The sequence below is a fragment of the Loxodonta africana genome, chromosome 13 (genome assembly GCF_030014295.1).
Source record: "Loxodonta africana isolate mLoxAfr1 chromosome 13, mLoxAfr1.hap2, whole genome shotgun sequence".
NCBI classification, from domain to species: domain Eukaryota; kingdom Metazoa; phylum Chordata; class Mammalia; order Proboscidea; family Elephantidae; genus Loxodonta; species Loxodonta africana.
In genome coordinates, this window is record NC_087354.1 from 35,580,071 (window position 1) to 35,606,328 (window position 26,258).

The window sequence follows — 26,258 nt, forward strand, 5'->3', positions numbered from 1 at the left end:
ACCTAAGAACCTTAAAACGCTTCACCTATGGTCAACTTCATAAAGTAGATGTTATTATTATTTAGACTCACAGTATATTTAGTTTACTCTTGTGTTTATTATTTTCTTTGCTTACTCTTGCTTCCTGCATCCCAAAACTTCCATCTGTGGTCAATTACCATCTTCCAGAAGTAGATCCTTTAGAAGTGCCTTTAATGAGATCTCTAACTCTCTTGATTTGTTTGAACACGTTTTTATTTCCCTGTCATTCTTAAATTACATATTTTCTAAATATAGAATTCTAGGTTTACAATAACTTTCAACTAGCTAACTGAAAATTTCATTCTATTGTCCTCCGGTTTGCATAACTGCTGTTAAAAAATCATTTGTCAATCTAGTTGTCATTCCTGAGTAAGTGATCTGTTGGTTCTGTTACTGCTTTTAAGATTTTGTTTAGGTTTGGATTTCTTTGTGTATTTATCTTGCTTGGGATTTGTTATAGCTTCTGAATCTGGGGCTCTGTATTTTTCATTAGTTCTCTAAAATTATCAGCCCCTTCTGCATTCTCCCTACTAGCTCTGGCTGGAACTCTAATATATGTACGCAAGAAGGAGGTCTCTAACCTCTTTCTCTCATAGCCACTCTTTCATATGTTCTAACTGTCTCTGTGCTGAATTCTCTGTCATTTCTTTAATTCTACTTCCTAACTCATTAATTCTCTATTCATCTGTGTTTAATAGCTGTTTAACCCATCCACTGATTTCCTAATTTGTTTACTTTATTTTTCAGTGCTAGAATTTCCTGACAGCTCACTTGGGCAAACGAACAGGCCAGCCAGCTAGCTACCTTCAACTGGACCCTGAGAGCCTAGTTAATGAGTATCTCACTAGAAACCACAGTTAAAGGAAGACCAGAGGCCAATTTCCAATTTTCCCGAGTTATATAAGGCCCAGAGTGTCATAAATGACCTAGAGGAAAGGTGCACCTTCCATTGGAGAAATGATGAGACTGTGTTCCCACAGCCAAGCTGGTGGGGATAGACGGATTTAACTGACTGGCAAAAAAAAAAAAAAAAAGCAGTATGGTGGATTTGCACCCAACTATCATCAGACAAGGAAACCCTGGTGGTGTAGTGGTTAAGTGCTATGGCTGCTAACCAAAAGGTTGGCAGTTTAAATCTGCCAGGCGCTCCTTGGAAACCGTATGGGCCAGTTCTACTCCGTCCTATAGGGTTGCTATGAGTCGGAATCAATTCGATGGCACTGGGTTTGGGTTTTGGGGTTATCATCAGACGATTCATATTAGTTATACAATCTGTTTTGTGCATTAAGTTTCAAAACCAGTGAATTATAGAAAAATGACCTTTGTACCATTAGATGCCTTTTGAGATTCCTTTTTACTGATTTTAACAATGTAACCAAGGCTTTCTTTGTGTTTGCAATGACCTGACATACCATGACCAATCTTTTTATTTTTAAACTTTTAATAACTTTTTTCAAGCTGTAAATAGTAGGACACAATTACTTAGTCTAGCTTTTACTGGTTTACCCAATTAGGGAATCTTTGTCTTTTAAAAGAAAAATTAACCTAAGTGCTTCTCTTAAAAGCTACTGTTTTCCACTTGAGGACAGTACACTGAACACATGCCTTCATCTCTTCTTCCTGACACCCCAGTAATGACACTAAAGGAAGTCCAATCCCTAATGCTGACAAACTGACACCAACCCCTGGGGAAGGATTATTTCCTACAGAAATTAAAATCTCCCTAAAGCAAACAAAACACTGGGGGGTGGGGGAGGGGGTGGGGAGGAATGAGAGAAAAAATAGGAGCTGGAGGATCCATTCAGAACGGCCACACCCAACTAACAGGATTTCCAGAAAGAGAGAAAAGGAATTTGGGGAAAAAAAATTACCCACTCCTGGAGTCCCTCTGTGATGCAAGTGGTTAACACGCTTGGGCTGCTAACCAAAAGGTTGGTGGTTTGAGTCCACCCAGAGATGCCTAAGAAGGAAGGCCTGGTGATTTACTTCTGAAAAATCAGCCACTGAAAACTCTATGGAGCACAGTTCTACTTGGACACACATGGGGTCACCATGAGTCGGAGTCAACTTCACAGCAAATGGTGGTAGTGGTGGGAAGTCAGCGTCTCCAGACTGTAAGGGCCACTGAGAACCCAGCACAATAAATGAAAAAAAAAAAAAATGCACACACCAAGGACAGAGAAGATCACAGACGGTTTGGTGTGTGTATAGCAGAGGGGGTAGGAGTCATCTATACAGGAAAGCAGTTAGGATGGTACTCCGCTTTCGACAGTAGCACTAGATGCTCCAAGACAGTGGAGAAGTAGCTTTAGCATTCTGAGAGAAACTGATTTGAAGCCTAGCATTCTATAACCACCCTATTCATCAAGCATGTGTGAGGGCAAAATAAAGACATTTCCAGACATCCAAGGACTCAGAAAATTTATCCCCCATGCACAATGAATTTCAGCAAAATGAGAGAGTAAAGCAAGAAAGAGGAAGACAAGTGGACCCTGAAACCTGGGTCCCACTCATCCAGGAAAGCGGTGAAAAGTCTAGAGCTGGGCCCACTGGAGAGGCTGAATGTTGCTAAAATGTATCTAAGGGTACTCTAAAAATCCACTGGAGAAGCAACATCATAAACTGCCAGGAGCAGAACATACGGCATATCAAATGCCCAAGCTCGCCCCAGAGAAGGTGGCACCACTCAAAGGGATCCTCACTATTCAACAGCCTGGAAAAAGCAAAGCTCAGATATCTGGATGACTGCCTGTGACAGCTAACAGCTGTTGGTATTAGGTGCCATCAAGTTGATTTTGACTCACAGAGACCCCATGTGACACAGTAGAACTGCCCCCATAGGGTTTTCTAAGCTGTCATCTTTACAGGTAGGAGCCCTGGTGGTGCAGTGGTTAAGTGCTTGGATGCTAACCAAAAGGTCAGTGGTTTAAACCCACTAGCTACTAAGGGGAAGAAAGGTATAGCAATCTGCTTCTGTAAAGATCACAGCCTTGGAAACCCTATGAGGCAGTTCTACTCTGTCCTATAGGGTGCCTATGGATCAGAATTGACTCAACTGCAGCAGTTTGTTTATTTGTTTTTTAATCTTTACAGGAGTGGATTGCCAGGTCTTTTTCCCACAGAGCTTCTGGGTGGGTTCAAACCAACAACCTTTCAGTTAGCAGCCAAGTGCTTAACCACTCTACCACACCAGGGCTCCTTCGCCGACAGCTAGGAGCAGCTAAATTATCAATTTTAGCAGAAAGAGACAACTTTATCCAGATGTTAGAACAGCAGCACAGTAAATGAGAGTTTTTCTTTATCGTCTCTTTGGATAATAAAGCATCTGACATGGTGGGAGAAAAAATCCATGGAGACTCCTGTCCAGCAAGAGACATTTATTCTTGACTCTTGTGACAGGGTATTACTGTCTGCTGAATCCTTACTACATGCCAAGCATAGCACTTGGTTTTTTTATGTGTTTACCTAATTCTCACAATAACTCTCCAAGGTATTATTATTTAGAAGGAGACAGGTTTTTTTGTTTTTGTTTTTCCTCTTTTAGAGACATGGAAAGGCCCAGAAGGGTTAAGTTCCTTTCTCCAAGTGGCAGAAATGAGATTCCAACCCAGAAGTGGTTATGTCCTTACCATCACAACACACTGGCTCTCCCAGGACGGGGTCAGTCACTCTCATGGTAGTATATACAAGTATATCCACCACCCATCTCTCAGTCTGTCATACTGCGGTAGCTTACATGTTGCTGTGATGATGGAAGTCATGCCATTGGTATTTCAAATACCAGCAGAGTAACCCATGGTGTACAGTTTTCAGCAGAGCTTCCAGGCTGAGACTAGGAAGGAAGGCCTGGTAATCTACTTCTGAAAATTAGCCAATGAAAATCTTATGGATCACAACAGAACACTGAATGACTTGCTTGCTTTGGACACATCACCAGAAGGGATCAATTGCTAAAGGACAACATCATGTTTGGTGAAGTAGAGGGCCAGCAAAGGACAATGGAGACCGTCGGTGAGATGCATCAGCACAACTGCCACAGCAATGGACTCGAACGTGCCAGTGATCGTGAGGATACAGGACTGGGCAATGTTTCACTCCGGTGTACATAAAGTTGCCATGAACTGGAAGTCAACTCGACAGCAGCTATCTATCTATCTGTATATATGTTCATAAGATCTGTTAACCAAGAACAGATACAATAGAGAAAGAGCTAAAAGACAGATCCTGAACATGGGTTCTGGTGTGGGAGAGAGGCTCAGAGAAATGGGTGGAGGCAGGGGCCAAATGGGAAAGTGGGGGTGCCCTGTGGCTATCTGCTGCCAGTCTCCCCACCTGCCCCAGACTTCCACACAGAGACAGGGCTTACTGTCATCTCTTCTTAAGTGATCTCTTACCCTGAGAGCCTCTAAGGTCTAAGGGCCTTATGCTGGATTCCAAAGCCAAGTGCACTCTGCTGTTCAGGCTGTCCTTCTGCCTAGAGACACAGGGAGATCACATTTCTCAAGTTCTCGAAAGACCACGAAAGTTGCCTGAGAACTGGGACTGTGTCCTTCAGCTTTATTCTCCTAGGACTCTTTAAGACTGTGCCACATAAGAGAGGCTTTCATGACCAATCCTCATAGGTGATAAAACCAAGGCCCAAACAGAAAAAGTGGAGTGTTCAAGACCACAGAGCCAGGCTAATGCCAGTCAAAGGCTGGACTAGGCTCTTTCCACCCTCTCATACTGCCCAGAATGTCTAGTTAACACCTCAATTCACTTCTCCCCACCCAGTACAGTTCACTCACTAACCCACTCGCTTCTCTCCCCAAACTGCCCGAAAAGCCAGTGACATGGTGAAAAGAGAGTGCAAATAGGATCAGGAGATTGGCTTCTAAACCTCAGCTCTGCCCCTCACCTGCCAGGCAACCTTGGGCAAAGCTGTCGACCATCTAAGTCCCCATTTCCTCATTACTGAAATGGGGCTATTAAACCCAACAATCAAGAAGACCAAAAGAAATCATGTATACAGAAGACCTGAAGCAGCCGAGTTGGTTGGCAGTGGACACAGAATTGCTGAGTCCTACCCCTGCCTCGTGGATCGCAAAGTGTGGCCCCTGGGCCAGCAGCAACAGGACCACCTGGACACTTATTAGAAATCCAAATCTCGCCTACCCCCCTCCAACCCTGTCCTGCTAACTGGAAACTCTCAGAGGGGGAGGGGGCTAGCACTCTGTTTACCAGTCCTCCTGGTGGTCCTGATATATGGCCAAGTTTGAGAGCCACCAACTTACCTGTTTGAAAGCGCCACCTACTGGCAGAAAGGCCTAACAGATTCTGCATTGTGGGAAGTGGTTGGTTTTCAGCGCTTGCGCATTCAATGTGGTGGGCTTAAAGGAAGAAGCTGCCCTCTAGGAGACCGTAGTGTGTGAAGGCACAGACTGTGTCTTTCTTTCTAACCTGTCTATTCCCAGAACCTAAGCACCATGATTAATACAGAACAGACATTTAATAGATGTTTGTTGAATGAATAAGTGAATCCAAATGAATAAACCTGAACAAAAAAGGCACATGTCCTAACTCTGAGTTCATCCATAAAGGGCTGTATAAAACCACTGTCTTAGGAATCAGCCTGCGGTCAACAGGGCCAGGTGAAGGGGTGGAAGGGGACAGGTAGCCAGCCAGCCACAGAGGAAAGGTCCAGGTGCCCAGGCAGGCCAGGCACAGCATCCACAGCCACAGCCCTCGGCCATCAACAGGGGTCCCCGCGGGTGGTCGGAACCTACCCTGTCTGTCAGGGGCATGGGAGGAGCCAAAAGGGGAACAATCGTTGGGGACAGGGCCCTCTAGTGAGGACAGGGAGGAAAGAGGAACGGGTAACAAGGAATTTACTGGTCTGAAGTTAGCAGCTGGATGCAGGGCACATGGCCTGTCTAGGAAAGGGGCAGGCAGCGAGAAGTATAATCACAACACGTCAGGAAGAAGCTGCCTGGAGTCCAGCAGGGTCAGGGAGGGGACTATCCCAAGGCTGCTGTATTCCCTCCCAGGGCTGTGCGAAGTGGGGACAGCACAGAAGGGCCAGGAGGCTTTCCCCACAATGAGACCAGGAAGAGGGAAAGCCACGAGCAGACATGGCTTCCCAACCCTGCACATGCTGAAGAGCCCCTGCCAACATGAGCCCCAAGCACCCCAAGGTGCCAAGGGAAGATGGGGCTTCCTGTTTCACAAGAGACCCCCTCTCTTACTAAGCACATTTGGTGACTTGTTCCCCAAGCTTTCACTGACCAGCTGGAAAGAAGCCCTTGCGTCTGAACCCTGTGCTGTGTTCCACACTACTACAATGACGACGACAACGATGACGACAACCACAGCCCTGAAAAAATCAATTATAATGAGAAAAGCCAATGCTTACAGAGTGCTTGCTGTGTGCCAGGTACTGTCTTAAACTCTGATACAGAGAACCACTTAATCCTCACCACAACCAAATGGGGCAAATACTATTATCGCCCTCATTTTACATATAAGACAGCCCAGGTGTTGCAAATGGTCAAGTGCTTGGCTGCCTGAAAGGTTGGTTTGAACCCACCCAGAGGTGCCTCATAATAAAGGCCTGGTGATCTACTTCTGAAAGGTCACAGACTTGAAAACCCTACCAAGCAGTTCTACTCTGTACACATGGGGTCGCCATGAGTCAGAGGTGATTCAACAGCAATGGGTTTTCTTTGTTTTTCTAACGTATATGGAAACAGTGGCAATGAGAGGGCAACAGCTAGCCAAAAATCCAAGGTCATCCAGTCCACCACACCCTGCCATAAGGGCAAAGCCAGTGTTTCGCTCACCTTGAATCCTGAGCAAACAGAACAGGTCCAAGTACACAGGGGGTACCCAATAAACGAGTCTCCTTATTTTACAGATGGAAAAACTGAGGCCTTCAATACCTGTACCGTCTCCTAGTAAGCGGTGACGACATCCTCACCATGCTCAGAGTATGAAAAACCAAAAACCCAGTGCCGCTGAGTCGATTCTGACTTATAGCGACCCTACAGGACAGAGTGGAACTGCCCCATAGAGTTTCCAAGGAGCACCTGGCGGATTCGAACGGCCGACCCTTTGGTTAGCAGCCGTAGCACTCAACCACTATGCCACCAGGGTTTCCCAGAATACGAAGAAGTGGGGATTTTTTTTTATTGTGGGGAAAATGTACATAACAAAACGTACACCAGCTCAACAATTTCTACACATACAATTCAGTGACACCGGTCACATTCTTCACATTGTGCAAACATTATCGCTATCCTTTTAGAAGTGGGCATTTATAGATACCCGTCCAGCAAGACGAACTGCTGGGTAGACCAAACATTTCCATCCTGTCCCATTTCTATGGGTCTGCAATAAAGAAAGGGAGAGTGAAGGTGAGGAGGAAGAAATTCTAAAATCCTTAGCAAACTTTGGAAAACTCATTAAGCTTCTCAGGCAAATTACGTAAAACAATAAAAAAAAATCTGATTTTTAAGTCACTAAGAAAAAAAAAAAAAGATGGTCTTATTTTATGAAGCCACAGTAAAACACAGATTATTTTTTAAGGGGGCCTTAGTAGAAGTGGAAACCCTGGTGGCGTAGTGGTTAAGTGCTACAGCTGCTAACCAAGAGGTTGGCAGTTCAAATTCGCCAGGCGATCCTTGGAAACTCTATGGGGCAGCTCTATTCTGTCCTATAGGGTCGCTATGAGTAGGAATCGACTCTATGGCAGGGGGTTTGGTTTTGGTAGCAGAAATAGCAAATTAACTTCCTAAAATAAATGCAAATACACACTGAAACCGGGATATGCACCAGCAGCGAAGAATGGGCCAAATCACACACTAATTACTGTTTGAGTGAAGATCCACTTGTTAATTGCAGTGTTTCGGGAGTTCCACACGAGCAACTCACCTGAAAAGCTTTTCAATTTGTATGTCACGAAAGTTGATAATTAAACACTTCAACTTCCTACTGACTTTACTGTTGTTAGGTGCCATCCAGAGCAGCCCTATGTACAACAGAATGAAGCACTGTGCGGTCCTGCACCATCCTCACAATCCTTGCTATGTTTGAGTTCATGGTTACAGACATTGTGTCAACCCATCTCGTTGAGGGTTTTCCCCTTTTAAACTGATCCTCTACTCTACTAAGCATGATATCCTTCTCCAGGAGCTGGTCCCTCCTAATAACTGTCCAAAGCGTGTAGGACAAAGTCTCACCATTCTCCCTTCTAAGGAGCATTCTGGCTGTACGTCTTCCATGACAGATTTGTTCGTTCTTCTGGCAGTCCATGGCATATTCATATATTCTTCACCAACACCATAATCTGAAGGCATCAATTCTTCTTTGGTCTACCTTATTCACTGTTGAGCTTTCGTATGCATATGAGGCAGTTAAAAATACCACGGACTGAGTCAGGGGCACCTTAGCCCTCAAAGTGACATCATTGTTTTTGAGCATTTTCAAGAGGTCTTTCCCAGCAGATTTATCCAATGCAATATGTTATTTGATTTCCTGATAGCTGCTTTGACGGGTGTTGATTGTGGAACCAAGTAAAATGAAGTCCTTGATAACTTCAATCTTTTCTCCGTTTATCATGTTGCTTATTGGTCCAGTTGTGAGGATTTTGGTTTTCTTTATGTTGATGTGCAATCTATGCTGAAGGCTGTGGTCTTTGATCTTCATCAGTAATGCTTCAAGTCCTCTTGACTTTCAGCAAGCAAGGCTGTGTCACTGCATATCACAGGTTGTTAATGAGTCTTCCTGCAATCCTGATGACTCGTTCTTCATCTAGTCCAGCTTCTCTGATTATTTGCTTAGCATACAGATTGAGTAAGTATGGTGAAAGGATACAACCCTGACACACAACTCTCCCAATTTTAAACCATGCAGTATTCCCCTTTTCTGTTCGAATGACTGCCTCGTGGTCTACGTACAGATTCCGCAGAAGCAAAATTAAGTGTTCTGGGGTTCCATTCTTCACAATGTCATCCATAATTTGTTATGATCCACACAGCTGAAAGCCTTTGCATAGTCAATAAAACACAGGTAAACATCCTTCTGGTATTCTCTGCTTTCAGCCAGGACCTGTCTGACATTAGCAGTGATATCCCTGGTTCATCGTCCTCTTCTGAATCTGGCTTGAATTTCTGGCAGTTCCCTGTAGATGTACTGCTGCAATCATTTTTTAATTATCTTCAGCAAAATTTTACTTGCATGTGATATTAATGATATCGTTTGATAATTTCCACATTCTGTTGGATCACCTTTCTTTGGAATGGGCACAAATATGGACTTCTTCCAGTGGGCTGGCCGAGTAGCCGTCTTCCAAATTTCTTGGCATAGATGAGTAAGCACCTCCAGCGCTGCATCCATTTGTTGAAACATCTCAGTTGGTATTCTGTCAATTCCTGGAGCCTTGTTTTTTGCCAATGCCTTCACTGCAGCTTGGACTTCTTCTTTTAGGACCACAGATCTTGATCATACGCTACCTCCGGTACAGCAACTCTGTGTATTCTTCCATCTTCTTATGATGCTTCCTGCATTGTTTAATATTTTCCCTGTAGAATCCTTCAATATTGCAACTCGATGCTTGAATGTTTTCTTAGTTCTTTTAGCTTAAGAAATGTCAAGCACGTTCTTCCCTTTTGGTTTTCTATCTCCAGGTCCTCGCACATTTATAATACTTCATCTTCTCGAGCCACCCTTTGAAATCTTTTGTTCAGCTCTTTTAGTGTATCATTTCTTCCTTTAGCTTTAGCTACAACATGTTCAAGAGCAAGTTTCAGAGTCTCCTCTGACATCCACTTTGGTCTTTTTTTCCGTCTTTTTAATGGCCTTTTGCTTTCGTCATGTATGATGTCCTTGATGCCACCCTATAACTCATCTGTTCTTCAGTCATTAGCGTTTAATGAGTCAAATCTATTCTTGATATGGTCTCTAAATTCAGATGGGATATACTCAAGTTCATATTTTGGATCTTGTGGACTTGTTTTAATTTTCTTTAGCTTCAACTTGAACTTGCACATGAGTAATTGATCGTCCGTTCCATGGTCAGCCCCTGGCTTTGTTCTGACTGATGATACTGAGCTTCTCTGTCTCTCTCCACAGACATAGTTGATTTTATTCCTGTGTATTCCATCCTTTGAGGTCCACATCTCAGTTGCAGTTTACGTTGTTGAAAAAGGGTATTTGCAATGACTAGATCATTGGTCTTGCAAAATTGTATCATGCGATCTCCAGCATTGTTTCTATCATCAACGCCATATTTTCCAACTACCGATCCTTCTTCTTTGTTTCCTACTTTCACATTCCAATCACCAGTAATTATCAATGCATCCTGATTCCATATCTGATTAATTTAAGACTGCAGAAGCTGGTAAAAATCTTCAGTTTCTTCATCTTTGGCACTAGTAGTTGATGTGTAAAATTGAATAACAGTCATATTAACTGGTCTTTCTTGTAGGCATATGGATATTACTCTATCACTGACAGTGTTGTACTTCTGGATAGATCCTGAAACGTTCTTTTTGATGATCAAAACAGAGCCATTCATCTTCAATTTGTAATTCCCAGCATAGCAGACCTTATGATTGTCCGATTCAAAATGCCCAATACCTGTCCATTTCAGCTCATAATGCCTAGAATATCAATCTTTATTTGTTCCGTTTCATTTCTGACAACTTCCAAATTTCCTAAATTCATATCTCATATAGTCCACGTTCTGTTTATTAATGGATGTTTGCAGCTGTTTCTTCTCATTTTGAGTCACGCCACATCAGCAAATGAAGGTCCTGAAGGCTTTACTTCATCCACGTCATTAAGGTCAACTCTGCTTTGAGGAGGCAGCTTTCCTCAGTTGTACTTTCAGTGCCTTTCAACCTGAGGGGCTCATCTTCCAGCACTATCTCAGACAATGTTACACTGCTATTCATAAGGTTTTCACTGGTCAATTTTTTTAGAAGTAGATTGCCAGGTCCTTCTTCCTAGTCTGTCTTAGTCTGGAAGCTCTGATGAAACCTCCCCACCATGAGTGACCCTGATGGTATTTGAAATACTAGTGGCATAGCTTCCAGCATTACAGCAAAACATGCAAGCCACCACAGTATGACAAACCGACAAGCATGTGGCTGACTGAATTTATTAAAGACATGATAATCCTTACACAGCTATATTGTAATTATTTCATTTGTTAAATTGGTATTTAGTTTTTAGAGATTTTTTTTTTTAATCCCATGGAACCCATACTTGACAAGGAGTATCTGAAGCTACCTATATATGGTATATAGAACTCAGAGAAGGGGCTTGCCAAGCATGTAGGGAACAGCATCTTAAACCACTAATCATACTCCCTTAGCCCTATCTACATACAACCCTGACTTCATCCAGGATGAGACTCACTTTTAAATAATGATCTTTCTGGAACCACTGAGGCTAGATGAGCTCCAAAACTACTGCCCTAAACTAATCTTTGAACCTTAAGCCAAAAATATTCCCTGAAGTCTTTTTTAAACCAAACAATAAAAAACCAAAAACCAAACCCGTTGCCATCAAGTAGATCCGACTCATTGTGACCCCACACGATTTCCAAGGAGTGGCTGGTTGATTTGAACCGTGGACCTTTTGGTTACCAACCGAGCTCTTAAACCATTGCATCACCAGGGCTCCAACCAAACAATAGTTTAGCTTATTTAGTAAAGATTGTCTGCCTTAGCATTGAACTCTTATAAAGAACTATCTGTATGGGACCAAAGTGACAACAGCAACTCAAGAAAGGTTGGCTAGGAAGCTTAGGCAGCAGTGAGTTTATGAGAATGATGGCGGAACCATTTGGAAAAGAAGAATGAGAACGGTTGCACAACTTGAAGAATGAAATCAGTGTCACTGTATTGTACATGTGGAAATTGTTGAATTGGTGTATGTTCTGCTGTGTATAATTATAACAACTAAAAAAATATATAAAAAATAATGAGAAGAATATAAAGAGAAAATCCTTAAAAATAAATAACAAAAAAAAAAGTAACCTTGTGATACATCACTTTTGTGGTATTCCTGGAAGGAAGGAAAGGAGGGAGAGAAGAAGGAAGTGGGGGTGGGGGAAGGAAGGGAGGGAAGGAAGAAGGGTGAGTGAGCACAACCCCACTGTACCTGTTACGCAACATCAGACAAAACCGAATGGAGGGATACCCTAGGGGGAAAAAAAACTGGCATATACTCTACAAAAATCTAAGATCGTGAAACACAAAGGGCTGTGGAATTATTCCAGAATTAAAGGAGACTAAAGAGACATCACAACAGTTATCCTGGACTGAACCCTGAACCCCAAAAAAGTTTCTTTTATTTTGTGTTCTGCTGTGTAAAACAATTGGTAAAATATGAGTAAGGTGTGTGAGTTAAATAATTAAAAAAAAAAAGTTGCCACTGAGTAGACTCTGATTCATGGTGACCCCCCAGTGTGTCAGAGTAGAACTGTGCTCCATTGGGTTTTCAATGGCTGACTCTTCAGAAGCAGATCACTGGGACCTTCTTCCGAGGTGCCTCTGGGTGCATTTGAATCGCCAACCTTTCAGCATATGATGGTTTGTGCCACTCCTTTATTTAAATAATACTAATACATTAATGTCAACTTCCTGGTTTTGGTCATAAATTGGAGTCATGTAGGAGAATGTCCTCATCTTAGGAAGTAGACATTGCATTATTTAGAGATAAAAGAGGCATTTGTGTCTGCCACTTATTCTCAAATGATTCAGGAAAAAAAAAATGGGGAAAAATTGATAAGGCAAATATAGTACAACGTTAACAATTCAGTAATGTGGACGAAATGTACACAGGAGCTCTTTGTACTATTCTTGCAACTTCTCGGGAAGCCTAAAATTATTTCAGAATAAAAGATTACCGAAAACTAAACAGCCTTGTGGTACAGACACATCTCTTTTCATTGGTTTAGAGTTAGAGAGACTTGAAGGCCAATTCATTCATTCAGTCAGTCACCAAATATTAAGCACCAATTATGTCCCAGGCATTGTTCAAGGCTTGGGGGATACAGAAGTCCCTGGCTCCAGGGAACCTGAGCAGCTCCTGTACTATGACGATACCGAGAAAAACCATCATCTGTGCCATCAATGTAGCACAGACGCGACTTAGAAGCTACTGCCAAATCCCCACCCCCTTGGATGTCTAAAGATGTCTTAAATGCAACATGTCCAAGGCCAAACCCATGACCTCCTCCCAACCCCCACCAAAAAAAACTCCAAGCACCGCGAGCCTCGTCCAGCGTTCTCTGTCTTGGGAAATGGCACCGTGTTCACCTCCCTGTCATCTCCTATAACCCATCCATCACCTGGCTCAGCTGGTTTTAGCTCCTAAATATCTCAAGAATTCATCCACTTCTCTCACGGTCCACTGCCACCGGGAACAGGTCTCCACCATCTCCCTGCTGACATAGCCTCCCAGCAGGTTTCCGTCGCCCAGTCCACCCTGCTGCCAATACGCCCATCACTCAGCAGCCAGAGCAGTCCTTTCCAAAAGCACTTCTGATCACATCACACCCCTGTTCACAGCACGTCAATGGCTCCCTGCTGCATTTGGAAATAAAGGCTCCTTTCTTTTTTAACACTTACTTTAATGATATCCTCATGCACGTTTATTACTGAATAAATGGCCCACTCTTCCACCACACAGTAAGCGCCAGGAAAGCAGAAGCCACGCCTGGGTTTGCACGCCACTGTGAGCACACAGTTGGCATTCAACTAATATTTGTTTAATTAGGTGGGTAAGCAATTAAAATAATTAATGCCTGGCTTGGGCCAGTGAATGGAGAGTGGTGCCATTCACTGCCACAAGGACTCAGGGGGAGGAGTCGATGTAGGAGGTGCCGGCTTTGCAGAATCAGCAGGACACAGGGATAGAGATACCAGCAGACAGAGAAAGAGAAACCTGCAGTTCATGACACTGACTTTAGGGAAATGCACACACTCTGGTCCTGAAAATGTGCTGTATACCCCTAACTTATTTCTGTAGAGCTCTTTCTTGGCTGGTGGGAAGGAAGTGGTGGGGTCTACATTCTTTTCTGTTCTCTAGCATGCAATCAGTCATTTGCATAAAAAAGCCCCAAGTTACTTTTTTTAGAGACTGGCTGAAACACATAGGTAGCCAACCTGTTTCACTGAGTCTCTCTTTCCACCCAGCACTGAGCACAGCACCCGCTGCATGGTGGGGAGGCGTAGTGCTCAGGGAAGGTTAGTTGAACTGAATTGGAAGTTTTCTGGTATGAAATGCTTTCAAAAAAAGAACGCAGCTGTGATCCTTGATCACATTCATTCATTTTATTCTTTTGGGGACTTGGAATCCATCAAGCATATCAAATTATGGCAAGTGATTCCAGACCGTGCCTCATTTCAAACCGCTGATGTGACAGAAACATCAATGCTGTTCTAAAAATAAGAGTAATAAAAAATTTCTTGCAGTCCTGTTATTTCACATTTAAATTAACTCCCATCGCAGATATCATAATTACCTTAAAAGCATCATCTTGTTTTTAGAGCCACTGTGTTTTCTGATGCTGAGCTGGCGGCCCTGGCTAGCCCCATTGTTCTGTCTGCTGCCTACCTCTCTGGAACTTCTGGGTTCCTTCTCAGGCTGCTATCGCCTGGTTGTTGTTGTTGGGGGCTGTCAGGTTGATTTTGACTCAGAGCAACCCCATGTGACAGAGTAGAACTGCCCCCATAGGGTTTCCTAGGCTGTAATCTTTATGGAAACAGATTGACAGGCCTTTCTCCCAAGGAGTCACTGGGTGGGTTCGAACTACTAACCTTTCGATTCGCAGCCAAGCACTTAACCACTGTGCCACGAGGGTCCTTCCATTGGCCAGAGGCCTGCGAAAAGTCCTGTCCCCATAGATCAGGGTTTCTCAGCCTGGGCACCACTGACTTCTGGAGCTGTACGATCCTGTGTTGTGGAGCGCTGTCTGTCCCGTGCATTGCAGGATGTTTTGCAGGATCCCTGGCCTCCACCCACTAGATGCCAGTGCAGTACACTCCCCGTGCCCTTGCTGTGACGACCAAAAGTGTCTCCAGGCACTGCAAATGTGCCCTGGGGGGCAAAACTGCCCCTGGTTAGAAGCACATCTGGCCTCCCTATGGCCAGGTTCTTCAGATGCTCTTCCTCCTGACTTGTCACAGCTCTACTCTAGATAACCCAAACCCACTGCCATCGAGTTGATTCTGACTCACAGTGACCCTACAGGACAGAGTAGAATTGCCTGATAGAGTTTCCAAGGAGCATCTTCTACTCTAGATAAGAAAGGGTATATTTTTGTATAGCTATGCATAAAAATTGGGGGGAGAAATTAGCTTCAGATTTTTTGTTGCCTCAAAGTTTGCAACGCAGCTCATCTACTGATGTCTGTATATATAAGAAAAAAGTAGCTGTCAGGTTGATACCAACTCATGGCAACCCCATGCATTACAGAGTAGAACCGCTCCATAGGGTTTTCAAGGTTGTGACCTTTTAGGAGATCGTCAGGCCTTTCTTCTGGGGCACTTTCAGATGAGTTTGAACTGCCAACCTTTTAGTTAGCAACTGAGTACTTAACCTTTTGAAACACCGAGGGGCTCCTGAAGTCTATACCAAAAGAAACCAAACCCGCTGCCATCGAGTCGATTCCAACTCATAGTGACCCTATAGGACAGAGTAGAGCTGCCCCATAGGGTATCCAAGGAGAGACAGATTCAAACTGCCGACCTTTTGGTTAGCAGCCAAGCTCTTTAACCACTGTGTCACCAGGGCTCCACTGATGTCTATAGGGCCAACCATTTACCTTTCCTGGCCTCCCTTCAGTCATTTGCAGATTTCAGTGGCTTTTTCCTCAGCTGCTATTGGAGAAACACAGGGAACCATTGGCAGCAGGCAGGAAGGTGCCTCAATCAATAGTCAGAGAACCTCTGAGTGACTGGAATGGCCAGAGTCGCAGTGACTGCCCTGCGTGCAGAAGATGACCTTCCTCTCTGTCAGTCCCACCTCCCCACTCAGCTACCAGCAAGGCCCTCAGGAGTCTTGCTCTCAGGATCTAGCCAACGAGCTTGGTTTCAGCTCAGACCAACTCTCGTCGGCCCTCCCAGGCTGTCCTACTTCCAAGGCATTCCTTTTGCCACTGGAGTCTGGACAGAAAGCTGCCTGCCTGGTTCTACCTGCAGCTGCTCTCTACTTTTGCAGAGTTGTGGAAGGAAAGCAAGGATCGCCAAATCAAAAGCAAAACACATTTATCCTCAGTTATTACAACCTCCTGACTCTGCATTTTAAATGGGAATAACTACCACGACTTATCTACCACCACAAAATACAGGGAGAAAGGCCAGCGGACTCTAGGCATTGCCAGATGTCTTCTGGGGTAAAATCATCCCAGTTGAGAATCACTGGTTTGGCTTTTGTGGAAAGCAAAAGAAAATTATATATACCATTTATCTGTTCAGTTCCAATTCTAGGGTGTTGCTTTAAGTAATTAATCGTATATTTATAGGCTGTTGTTGGCTGCCATCAAGTTGGCCTCTGACTCATGGCAACCCCATACACAGCAGGACAAAATGCTGCCCAGTCCTTCGCCATCCCCATAATCAATTGTGGGTCCAACTGTTGTGATCAATCGGCTGATTTGGGGAAGTATATCACCAGATCTTTCTTTCTAGTACATCTTAGTCTGGAAGCGCCACTGAAATCCGTTCAGTATCATAGCAGCGCGCAAGCCTTCACTGACAAGCCAGTTGGTGGTTATACATGAGGTGCAGTGGCCGGGAATCAAACCCCGATCTCCTGCACGGAAGGTGAGAATTCTACCACTGAATCACCAATGTTCCCATGTAGCTTACAATGTGGTGTATGATACTGACAAACGGGAAAACATAATTACATGCCTAATATAAGAGAAAGGAGCACTGGGGGCACAGTGGTTGAGCGCTCGGGTGCTAACCAAAAGGCCAGTGGTTTGAAACTACCAGCCACTCCTCCGAAGCAAGGTGTGGCAATCTGCTTCTGTAAAGATTGCAGCCTTGGAAACCCTATGGGGCAGCTCTACTCTGTCCTGCAAGGTCGCTACAAGTCAGAATAGACTCGACGGCAGTGGGTTAATACAAGAGACTGAATTAAAAAATTATGACACAGCCATACAATAAAATATAGTGCAGCCTCTCAAATTGGTATCCCTGGTAGGACACACTGTTAATGAAGGAAAAGCGGTAACGATGCAACACATTCAGAACAATTCTATTTTGCTTATATATCTGCATGTATATATATGATAATATCATGGAAAAAAGTCTGTTAGGACATATGAAAAAATGCCAGTAGTGGGTAGTAGAAATATCTTAGCACTTCTATATAATTTCCCGTTTTTTTTAAATTAACATGTACCTTTACTGTTGCGTTTGGGGGCGGGAGATTGGTTCTGATGATGAAAGAAGCGGACTCCTCAGTAACAGTAGCAGAAAAGCCCAAAGTTCTGCTTTGGCTTCTCTCACAACACAACCAAAACAGTGCAAGATGCCCAGTGTTTCCATACAACCTACAAAGGCAGGAACTACCTACTTGTACCCACGGAAGCAGCAGTCAAGAAATCAAACAACACACCGCATTGGGCAAATCTGTTGCAAAAGGTCTCTTTAAAGTGTTAAAAAGCAAAGATATCACTGTGAGGACTAAGGTGCACCTGACCCAAACCATGGTGTTTTCAATCACCTCATATGCATTCAAAAGCTAGAAAATGAATAAAGAAGACCGAAAAATTGATGACTTTGAATTATGGTGTTGGCAAAGAATATTGAATACACCATGGACTGCCAGAAGAACAAACAAATATGTCTTGGAAGAAGTGCAGCCAGAGTGCTCCTTAGAACCAGGAACAGCAGGGCTTTGTCTCACATACTTTGGACATGTTATCAGAAGGGACCAGTCCCTGGAGAAGGACAATAGGCTTGGTAAAGTAGAGGGTCAACGAAAAAGAGGAAGACCCTCAATGCGATGGACTGACACAGTGGCTGCAACAATGGGATCGAACATAGCCAACAATTTTGAGAATGTGCAGAACCGGGCAGTGTTTCATTCTGCTGTACTGTAAGTAGGAACCAACTCGGTGGCACCTAATAACAACCTACTTGTAAACATTTTTGCCTTTTCGTGGACTGGTCTGACAAATAGTCAAACTGGCATAGTCCAGAAGCCACAGGATCTCATCTTATCTGCCAAGGACCTCAGCTTCCAACTTTAGAGCCTGCAGCGTTCCATCAAAGCAGAGCAAATGCATCCTTTGAATGTGCTACTGCCTTCCTGGGGCCCATTTCAACCAAAGCCAACCAGGCGTCAGCCTCATCTGTAACTGCAGGAAATTGAGCAAGGCATGTAAATTGTCCTCCATACAAAACGGAGTAGAGTCGATGCGGAGGATCCCTTCCAAGATGACCCTAGTGGGATGTTAACAAGGAACCTGATGGAGACAGGCCTTCTATGCCTACCAGCGCATCTCCAGGCTGTTACCAGTTCAACCTACCCTCCCTCTGGGGAGAATTATAGGAGGATCAGTTGCCTTAGTTTGGGTGTCTCCAAGGCTTCCTTACCTATTTGTAAAATCTAGAGGAACTGGCTCTGGTTGGGATCGTCATGGTAAGATTTTGAGATTGAAATCAGTTCCCACAAATAAAAATCAGAATCTAAATTAGGCAGTTCTGGACCATTTTGTTTCAGAGACCCATAAATATACAATATACCTTTCTTTTTTTCAAGACACTTAAAAGCAGCCACATACAAAAGTATAATGTAATCCCCTGGTGGCCACACACTCATTCACTATCAGAACTTTACTGGATACCTGCTGTATGTGAGGCTATATGGTAGGTGCCAGGGATGCCACGTTGAATGATACGTTCCCTGCCCTCACAGGGCTTCCAGTCAGGCAGGTGACAAGTCATCAATCAAATAACTGCACAATTTACCAGTAAACTGCAGGTGAGCAGAAGCAGGTCAAAGCCAAAGTACAGGCAGGTCCTGGCAGAATGAATTATAGATGCACTTTTCCTGGGTAGAGGGGTCAGGAGAGGTCTCTAATGGAGTGAGAATTCAAGCTGAGGCCTAAAGGAAACAAAGGAGTTGGACAGGGAAACAGTTAGGTGTGGACAGGGGCAGGAATGGAAAAGGGGGAACAAGTGAGTAATTAAGCCTTCCAGGAAGAAGGGCAGAGCAGAAGCAAGAGCCCTCGAGTGGGAAGGAGCTTGACTAGAAGTGGGAAATAAGTCTTACGCACTGTTCACCACTGTATCCCCAGAACCTAACTCAATACCCAGCACATAGTAGTTGCTTAATAAATATTAATCGAAAGAATAAATAAATCTCTTTTTCGGATATCACACCTTTCTTTTGATGGAGGCTAAAAGGGCATCAGTTCATCACTGGGCTCCCTGACACGTGCCTACAGGGCAAACTTTACAGTATTTATAGTCTCAAGTCACAATGCCAGCTGACTTTTTCTTAATGTGCAGCATTTCACTGATTCTAAGACACATGTTTCTAAACATCTCTGAACTCGAGGTGCCTACGACAACCGACAGTATGCCAGAGTTTACTTGGCAGAGTTTAATTTCTTAGAGATACATAAAATAATGATGTGTCTTGCCATTGACGGGCTGACAGATTCACTGAAATGCAGTATGCTAAGGAATCTGATCTCTACTTTCCACTAATCAGGCGTTTGCCTCAGCCCAAGGCAATGCTGCTAGACAGTTACAGGCGACGCCAATATTTCTCTCAGGAGCTCTGTATTGGCCCCATGTCTGTGGGGACCAGCTCAGTCCCCAAGAGCACTGAGGAGACAACCACTTTGGAATTCCCATTCCCTGACGGTATCTCATACTTTCCCAAGTCTGTCCACACCCTCTGCTTGAAATGACTCCTAAATTCTCTATAGGAGTCCGTGGGTGGCATACATGGCTAATCACTCGACTACGAGCTGAAAAGTTTGTGGTTCAAACCCACCCAGAGGTGCTGCAGAAGAAAGACCCAACGATCTGCTTCCAAAAGGTCACAGCCTTAAAAACCCTGTGGAGCACAGTTCTACTCTGACACACTTGGGGTCGCCATGAGTTGGCCTGACTCAATGGCAACCGATTTGGTTTTTTGTTTTTCTTTTAATTCTCTATAGAGAAAAATCTCTCTCTTCCAAAGGCCTATTATCAGAAGCTACCTCCCCATCATGACACATACACACCTAATCAACATTCATTTCATTCCACCTTCTGTACATGACATTAGTCTACTCATGCCTCCCCTCTCAGGCTCAACTTTCCGAGGTTAGGGAACACTCCTGCTCAGCTTTGCATTATCCCACGCCCCCAGAAGAGTGCCTGGCGCATCTGAGGTGTTCAATATGTTTGCTGCATCTAAGGCAATTTGCCCAGAGACGCTTCCTATATGAAACAATCAACTCCAAATTAAAATACCAACAACCAGAAACCTGAAAAAAAAAGTCTAATAACTGATTTCAGAAAAAAAAAAAACTCAATTTCTTAAAACATACCTTCGAATTCCATTAAAATATGCAAGCCTTATTAATTCCTCAGCAATTACTCATTTCAGAGGATGTTCGGAGAATGTGTAATTCCAAACGACTATTAGTCTGAATTTGTACCTGATTCCCTCATAAATTCCAAAAGACTGAGATTGAACAATGGCAATGGAAAAACAACCCTGTTTAATTGCGACATTTCAGCTGCTGGAGGCCCTTTAAGGCATGTAAACGATTCAAAGCCTCACTATTTCATATAAATAAGAAAAGATAAAATATCACCCAAAAAGGTAGTAAAACAAATACACACACATGCACATACATGCATACACACGTAACAGAAGACTCCACGACGCAGTCTTCTAGTCTAGAGGACAAACGTCCCCAGCCAGAGGGGAAGGAAAATCAGCCAGTACAACGTTACCAGTGGCCAGTGCAGGACTGGGAATACACCAGAAACAGGACAGATGTCAGAGGCCATGGGAGGTAGGAACTAGACCCATGACTGCTGTGGCAGAGCCATGAGAACAGGATCCAAACCCTTCTTTTTCCAGCGACCACTCCTCAGCTAGCTTAGCTGGTAGAATCCAAACCTGAAAGCTGAACAGGAGATCTAAAAGAAGAAGATTAGAGTTTAAACCTTGCTCCTACCAACTGAATAACATGAGAGAATAAAGGCTTCAATATCATCTGCCATAATGTACACCCCAAGTGCCCCCACTATACACCACTGAGAAGCGTAATTCCAATGGGTCTGCTGGTGTGCAGTGGTCCTCTGGAAAAAGGTGGAATAAGTAGATGGGGGTGGGGAAGGCAACAGCCTGTGGCCTTTGTACCCCGGGCACACACCGGCAGCAGAAATAAATCCTAACGTCTCCCAGTCCATTTGCCTGTGTTTACCAAGCTCTTAGTCTTCACAGAGCAACATTTGGGGAGATGGGTGAGGTAGGAATTCAAAGAAGCAACACATGACTTCTGCCCATGAGAGGTAGGCTCCCGTTGACAAGCTTAGGTGCCACGTCTCTTTTTGTTGTAAATTGCCTGTAGAATCTGAAATCTCTCTCTTCAGGTTAAAACCTTTAGTCATATCCCTTGAGTCTAAACCTTTTCACACAAAGAAGTTAGATTCAGATGGGGCAAGGACAGTATGTCCCACAGATGGATAAGAGAACAGGTGATCACCCCAAGAAATTTTCACAGCTGCAGACGGGGCACTTGAGAAATTCTCACCACACTCAAGATCCCTGGTTATCTCCACCAACAGAGAAATGACACAGAAGTCACTGTCTGCCAAGAAGGCCAGGTGTTTACGAACAATACCCGGGGCTTGCACCATTCAGGTCTCCCCTGGTCCAGACACCGGCATCCATGTGCTCAGCACCACCAGCTGGGCAGGTGGGCCTTATTTATTCTGTAGCTCACAAAACAATGTCACGGACAAAACAGCTTTAAACAGTGCTGTGATGGTATGTAAGTTATGTAAATTGCCCCTGTGTTTTCATTCCAATTTCCCATCTTAACCTATGTTAGAAATATCTTATTTAACATTTTCTGCTTTTTCTAATTTAACAGCTTTTAAATCGATCAGTTTGCTATTGATTTTTTTTTGCTATTGATTTTAAGGAGCTGAGCAGGTTGAAATTGTAGGCTTCCATTGCAAGCAAACTGGCCCAGCTGTGCTTTCCACCCAGCCCTGCTCCCACCCAATGTTCTAGAGAGGGGACTCCTGGCCTGTTTGCCCAGGACTCCCTAATTTCTGTTTATGGAGCCTCTTTCCTTGGAGTTACACAGGCACCTCACCTCTGTGTCTCCATGGAAACCTCCCCTTTGTACCTCCTTTACCTCCTCCTCCTCCCTTACCCCAAATCTAATCAGCTGCCACATCTGAACTCCTTTACCTTTCTTTCCTCTCTGTTCCCAGCCACCGCAGCTAACTCGGACCTCCCCAGCACCTGTTCCACTTCAACCTGGCCTCTTCGCCTCCAGTCCTACCCCTCCTATGTATGGCTGACAAATTCATCTTCCAGAGGAACAATGATCACATGACTTCCTTGTTTAAAACCATTGAGGGTCTTCCCAGAAGTGGAGGGACAGAACCCATACTCCTGAGCCTGTCATTCGAAGTTCTCTGAAGCGTGGCCACATCCAAACAATTCCATGTACAATCAATCCCACTGCTCCCTTTGATAACCCCAGTGCACCAACGACCCACCGAACCCTAGGCATGCTCACAGCAAGTCACCATCACTTACGCTATCCCTCCTGCCTGCAATGCCCCTCAGCCCCCTGCTCTGTATATTCAAAATTTCCAATTCTTCAAGATCTCACTAAAATATCCAACCTCCAAAAAACCTTCGCTCACCACCTGGGCTGGAAAGGGTACTTCATTCCTAACTCTCTGATGACACTTGCTAGGCATTGTGACTGTCCTCCCACCACACCCCACCCCCAACAGACGACCTCCCTCTCCTAGGAATTCCCCACAACTGACAACTGGCCTCTGACTCCCTGCTTCCAGCCCATACCCACAGCAGTCAGTGCACAACACCCAAAACTTTGCGACAGCCAGCCTAGCTGTCCCCTTTTTGCCCTCCTTCCACTTTCAAAAACTACCGAAATGAGCACAGATGTCACAGTTCAGCCCCAGATGACAGAGAATGTGACTTGGGCAGGACTGGGGATGCCCCACGCTGTTATCACAGGTTGTACGAACTAATGACTATGATACACACCCGCCAGTTGCCAAAGGGGCAAAGGACCAGCGCTCGATGGCCAGGCGGGCAGGGGAAAATCTGGGGGCCGGAGTTCTACCCTGTTGAATCCTAACTCCAAACTTTTCCCTCCGTCAGTGTGGCACCCTTCTACCCTCCAAGACCCACTGACGCGGAGATGCCACAGGGGCTGGGACCGGAAGAGAAAAATGCGCGGAATGGAGAAGGCAAATATGGTTTTATCGGAGCTTGAGTGGATCCAGGACCGGTCCTTCTGGCTGCCGGGGCTGCAGAATCCGAAGTCCTGCTGCCCGCGAATCCAGGCAGGCGCATCCTGGGGTCTGGGATGGGGCAGAGAGAGGGATATAGATGCTGCGCTCTTGCTGGTGCTGATGTTGAGGCAGCTGCGCGGAGTGACAGCCGCTCCCCCACCCTACCCCGGGACTGAGCGCCCAGCTCCCGGGCCCGAGGACGCCCGCCGCGCCTGGCCCGCGCCGACCCCGGGGCAGGGCCTGCGGGCAGCGGCCGGACGGCCGGGCCGCGCCGTTACTCACCCGGAGGGTTGACTGCCGCCGGGGTTGCCATCTTGCCGGGGAAGGATGGGCGCGCGCCGGCGGGAAGCGGGAGGGGCGCGCGGAGCCGAGCGCCCCCCGGGGCCAGGCGCGGCCGGCGCAGGCCCAGGCGCCGCCGCCGCCGCTGCCGCCGCCACACAAAGGACGGCGCGGGCGGTCGCTGCCTCCGCGCTCTCACCGCCGCCGCCGCCGCCGCCGCCGTTCGCCGCCCCGCCTTTATCTCCTCCTCCTCCTGCTCCTCGGCCTCCTCCTCCGGGTTCAGCCTTTGTCGCGCGGCTGGGGGCGCGCAGTCCGCGCCGCTCGGAAGCCCGGCCCGTGGCTCCCCGGTCCGAGCCGTAGCACCGCGAGACTTGGGGCTGCGGGCGGCTGGACCCCCGAAGTTTGGAGGCTCTGGCTGGAGGGGTGCCCCTGCGGGCGGGGGGAAGCAGGCGGGCGTCCGCCCCCTCGGGCCCGCGTAGGTGCTTGGGCCTGCCCAGGCTGGGGCCTTCAGGCGCACCCCCTCCCGTGCCGCCTTAGTTTGCCCCCCACACCCACATCCCAAATGTCCGGGGGCGCATCATCGAGGGGCGCCGTCCCCAGCCTTGTGGGCCAGGGCGGAGCGGGTGGGGCCGAAGTCCATTAAGATTCAAGAGGGAAACGGGGTCCTTGGAGATGGCCGCAAGAAACAAAGGCGTTCCAGTGCTGCCCACTTAGCATGCCAGGGCCGCGCAACTAGGCTCCTCGGGGCAGAGACCCAGTCCCCGGTGCTGAAGGAAGGACGTCCAGAAATTCCTAAGGTCCCCCACACCTCCAAGGCCACCGCAACACAAAGCTTCAAGGTGCACTCAGTAAACACGTCCAGGCAGAGGCCGCTGGGCCCAAGCTCGGCTACCTTCTCTACCTTCTCGCCATGGTGATTGTCGTTGGTTATTATCTGAGGTTGCTGCAAGAGCCTTATTTACAATTTTAAGTTGATCATTTAAAATGCTTTTTTTTTGATGCTTTGATTTGCATATCCTGGTAGAGCTGGGCTGCCCAGAGCTTGGAGGGGTTGTTTTCTACCACACAGTAAGATCTGTGTGAAAGGTCATGACTTTTAGGTAGAAAACATCACCATAGTGGTGAATCCATAAACAGATGGATATCATTAAGAGCCTATTAGTCAGATCAATAGTGACAAATACTTCCTGAAGAAAATTCTTATTTGAAAATACACCCCAAGCATTGTTTCTCCACCCCACCATTAGCCCCCACAGTTGGCTGATACAGAAACTGAGGCTCAGGGTAGAGAAGTGCCTTTCCCAAGGTCATGTGGTTCAACAGCAGGAGAAGACTTAGAACCGGGTCACCCACATGCTGGGATTTGGTGGCCCAGGGAGGTAGAGTGGGATCGGGTGAGAAGGGATAGAAGAATGGGTAATTGGGGGCCTTGCCTTCTCCCTTATCTCTGGGCGTTAAATAGTTTAAATACCCAGAAACATCGATTGTGTGTGAAAGCCTCCACCCTTAAGTAAACAGTCTGAAATGGAGTGGTTATTCATTGCTGAGTACAGAGCAGCATTTACACAACACAGTGGTCTCGTGCTAATTATGAGAGTTAGTAGACCGTGACCAGTTAACAGGCTCAGGAATTCCACTCAACCTTTAAACAACCTAGAACACTCTTAAAATCCAAAGAAGGCTGTTAAATTTGAAGCTGAGATTCACATTAAAAAAAATGAAAGCCGACTCACTGGGCCCATACCACATAATGCTGGACAAAGTACTGTCAAAAATGAGCAGGGTTTGCCAGCCATGGTGCTGACAAGTACTGGTGTTTCAGAGCCTTTTTTTTTTTTTTTTTAACTTAGAGAAAGCAGTCACCCCAATTCTGTTTCACAGGCCTTTGGATCCTGACACTGGAGACAAAAAGGGCTTCCATTGTGTAATGTATAATGATTCCAGGAATTTTTACCTTCTGTTAACTTCACTTTAAGATACCAAGGGACTAGGAATAGAAGCTTGGCTTGCTGTGGATGTAGAAGGAGTGACCGGGTAAGTAATGGTCCACCGTGTGTATAGCTGGAGCCCAGGTGGCATAGTGGTTAAAGAGCTCGGCTGCTAACCAAAAGGTTGGCAGTTCAAATCTATCAGCTGCTCCTTGGAAACCCTACAGGGTCGCTGTTAGTCGGAATGGCAACGGGTTTATGTCTATAATTACAGCCCCGGTAGTATAATGGTTAAGTACTCAGCTGCTAACCGAAAGATTGGTAGTTTGATCCCACCCAGTGGCTCTGCTGGAAAGAGACCTGGCAATCTGCTTCCGTGAAGATTACAGTCTAGGAAACGCTAAGGGGCAGTCCTCCTCTGTCAGATGGGGTCACTATGAGATGGAATCAACTTGAGGTCCCCCAACAACAACATGTCTACAACCACAAGCTTTTCCTCTCTCTGTTC

General features: G+C 45.6%; 1 protein-coding gene across 2 annotated transcripts in view; it reads right to left on the reverse strand.

Annotated features, from left to right (window-relative positions):
* Window positions 1-23,926, reverse strand: part of ARNT2 (aryl hydrocarbon receptor nuclear translocator 2) — a 199,910-nt gene extending 175,984 nt beyond the window's left edge. For both annotated transcript variants that reach the window (XM_064267202.1, XM_064267201.1), the window contains exon 1: window positions 23,826-23,926. In XM_064267202.1, the coding sequence (XP_064123272.1) occupies window positions 23,826-23,856 (31 nt within the window). In that variant the 5' untranslated portion in view covers window positions 23,857-23,926. The remainder of the gene's footprint in view (window positions 1-23,825) is intronic.
* Between the last annotated feature and the right edge of the window lie 2,332 nt (window positions 23,927-26,258).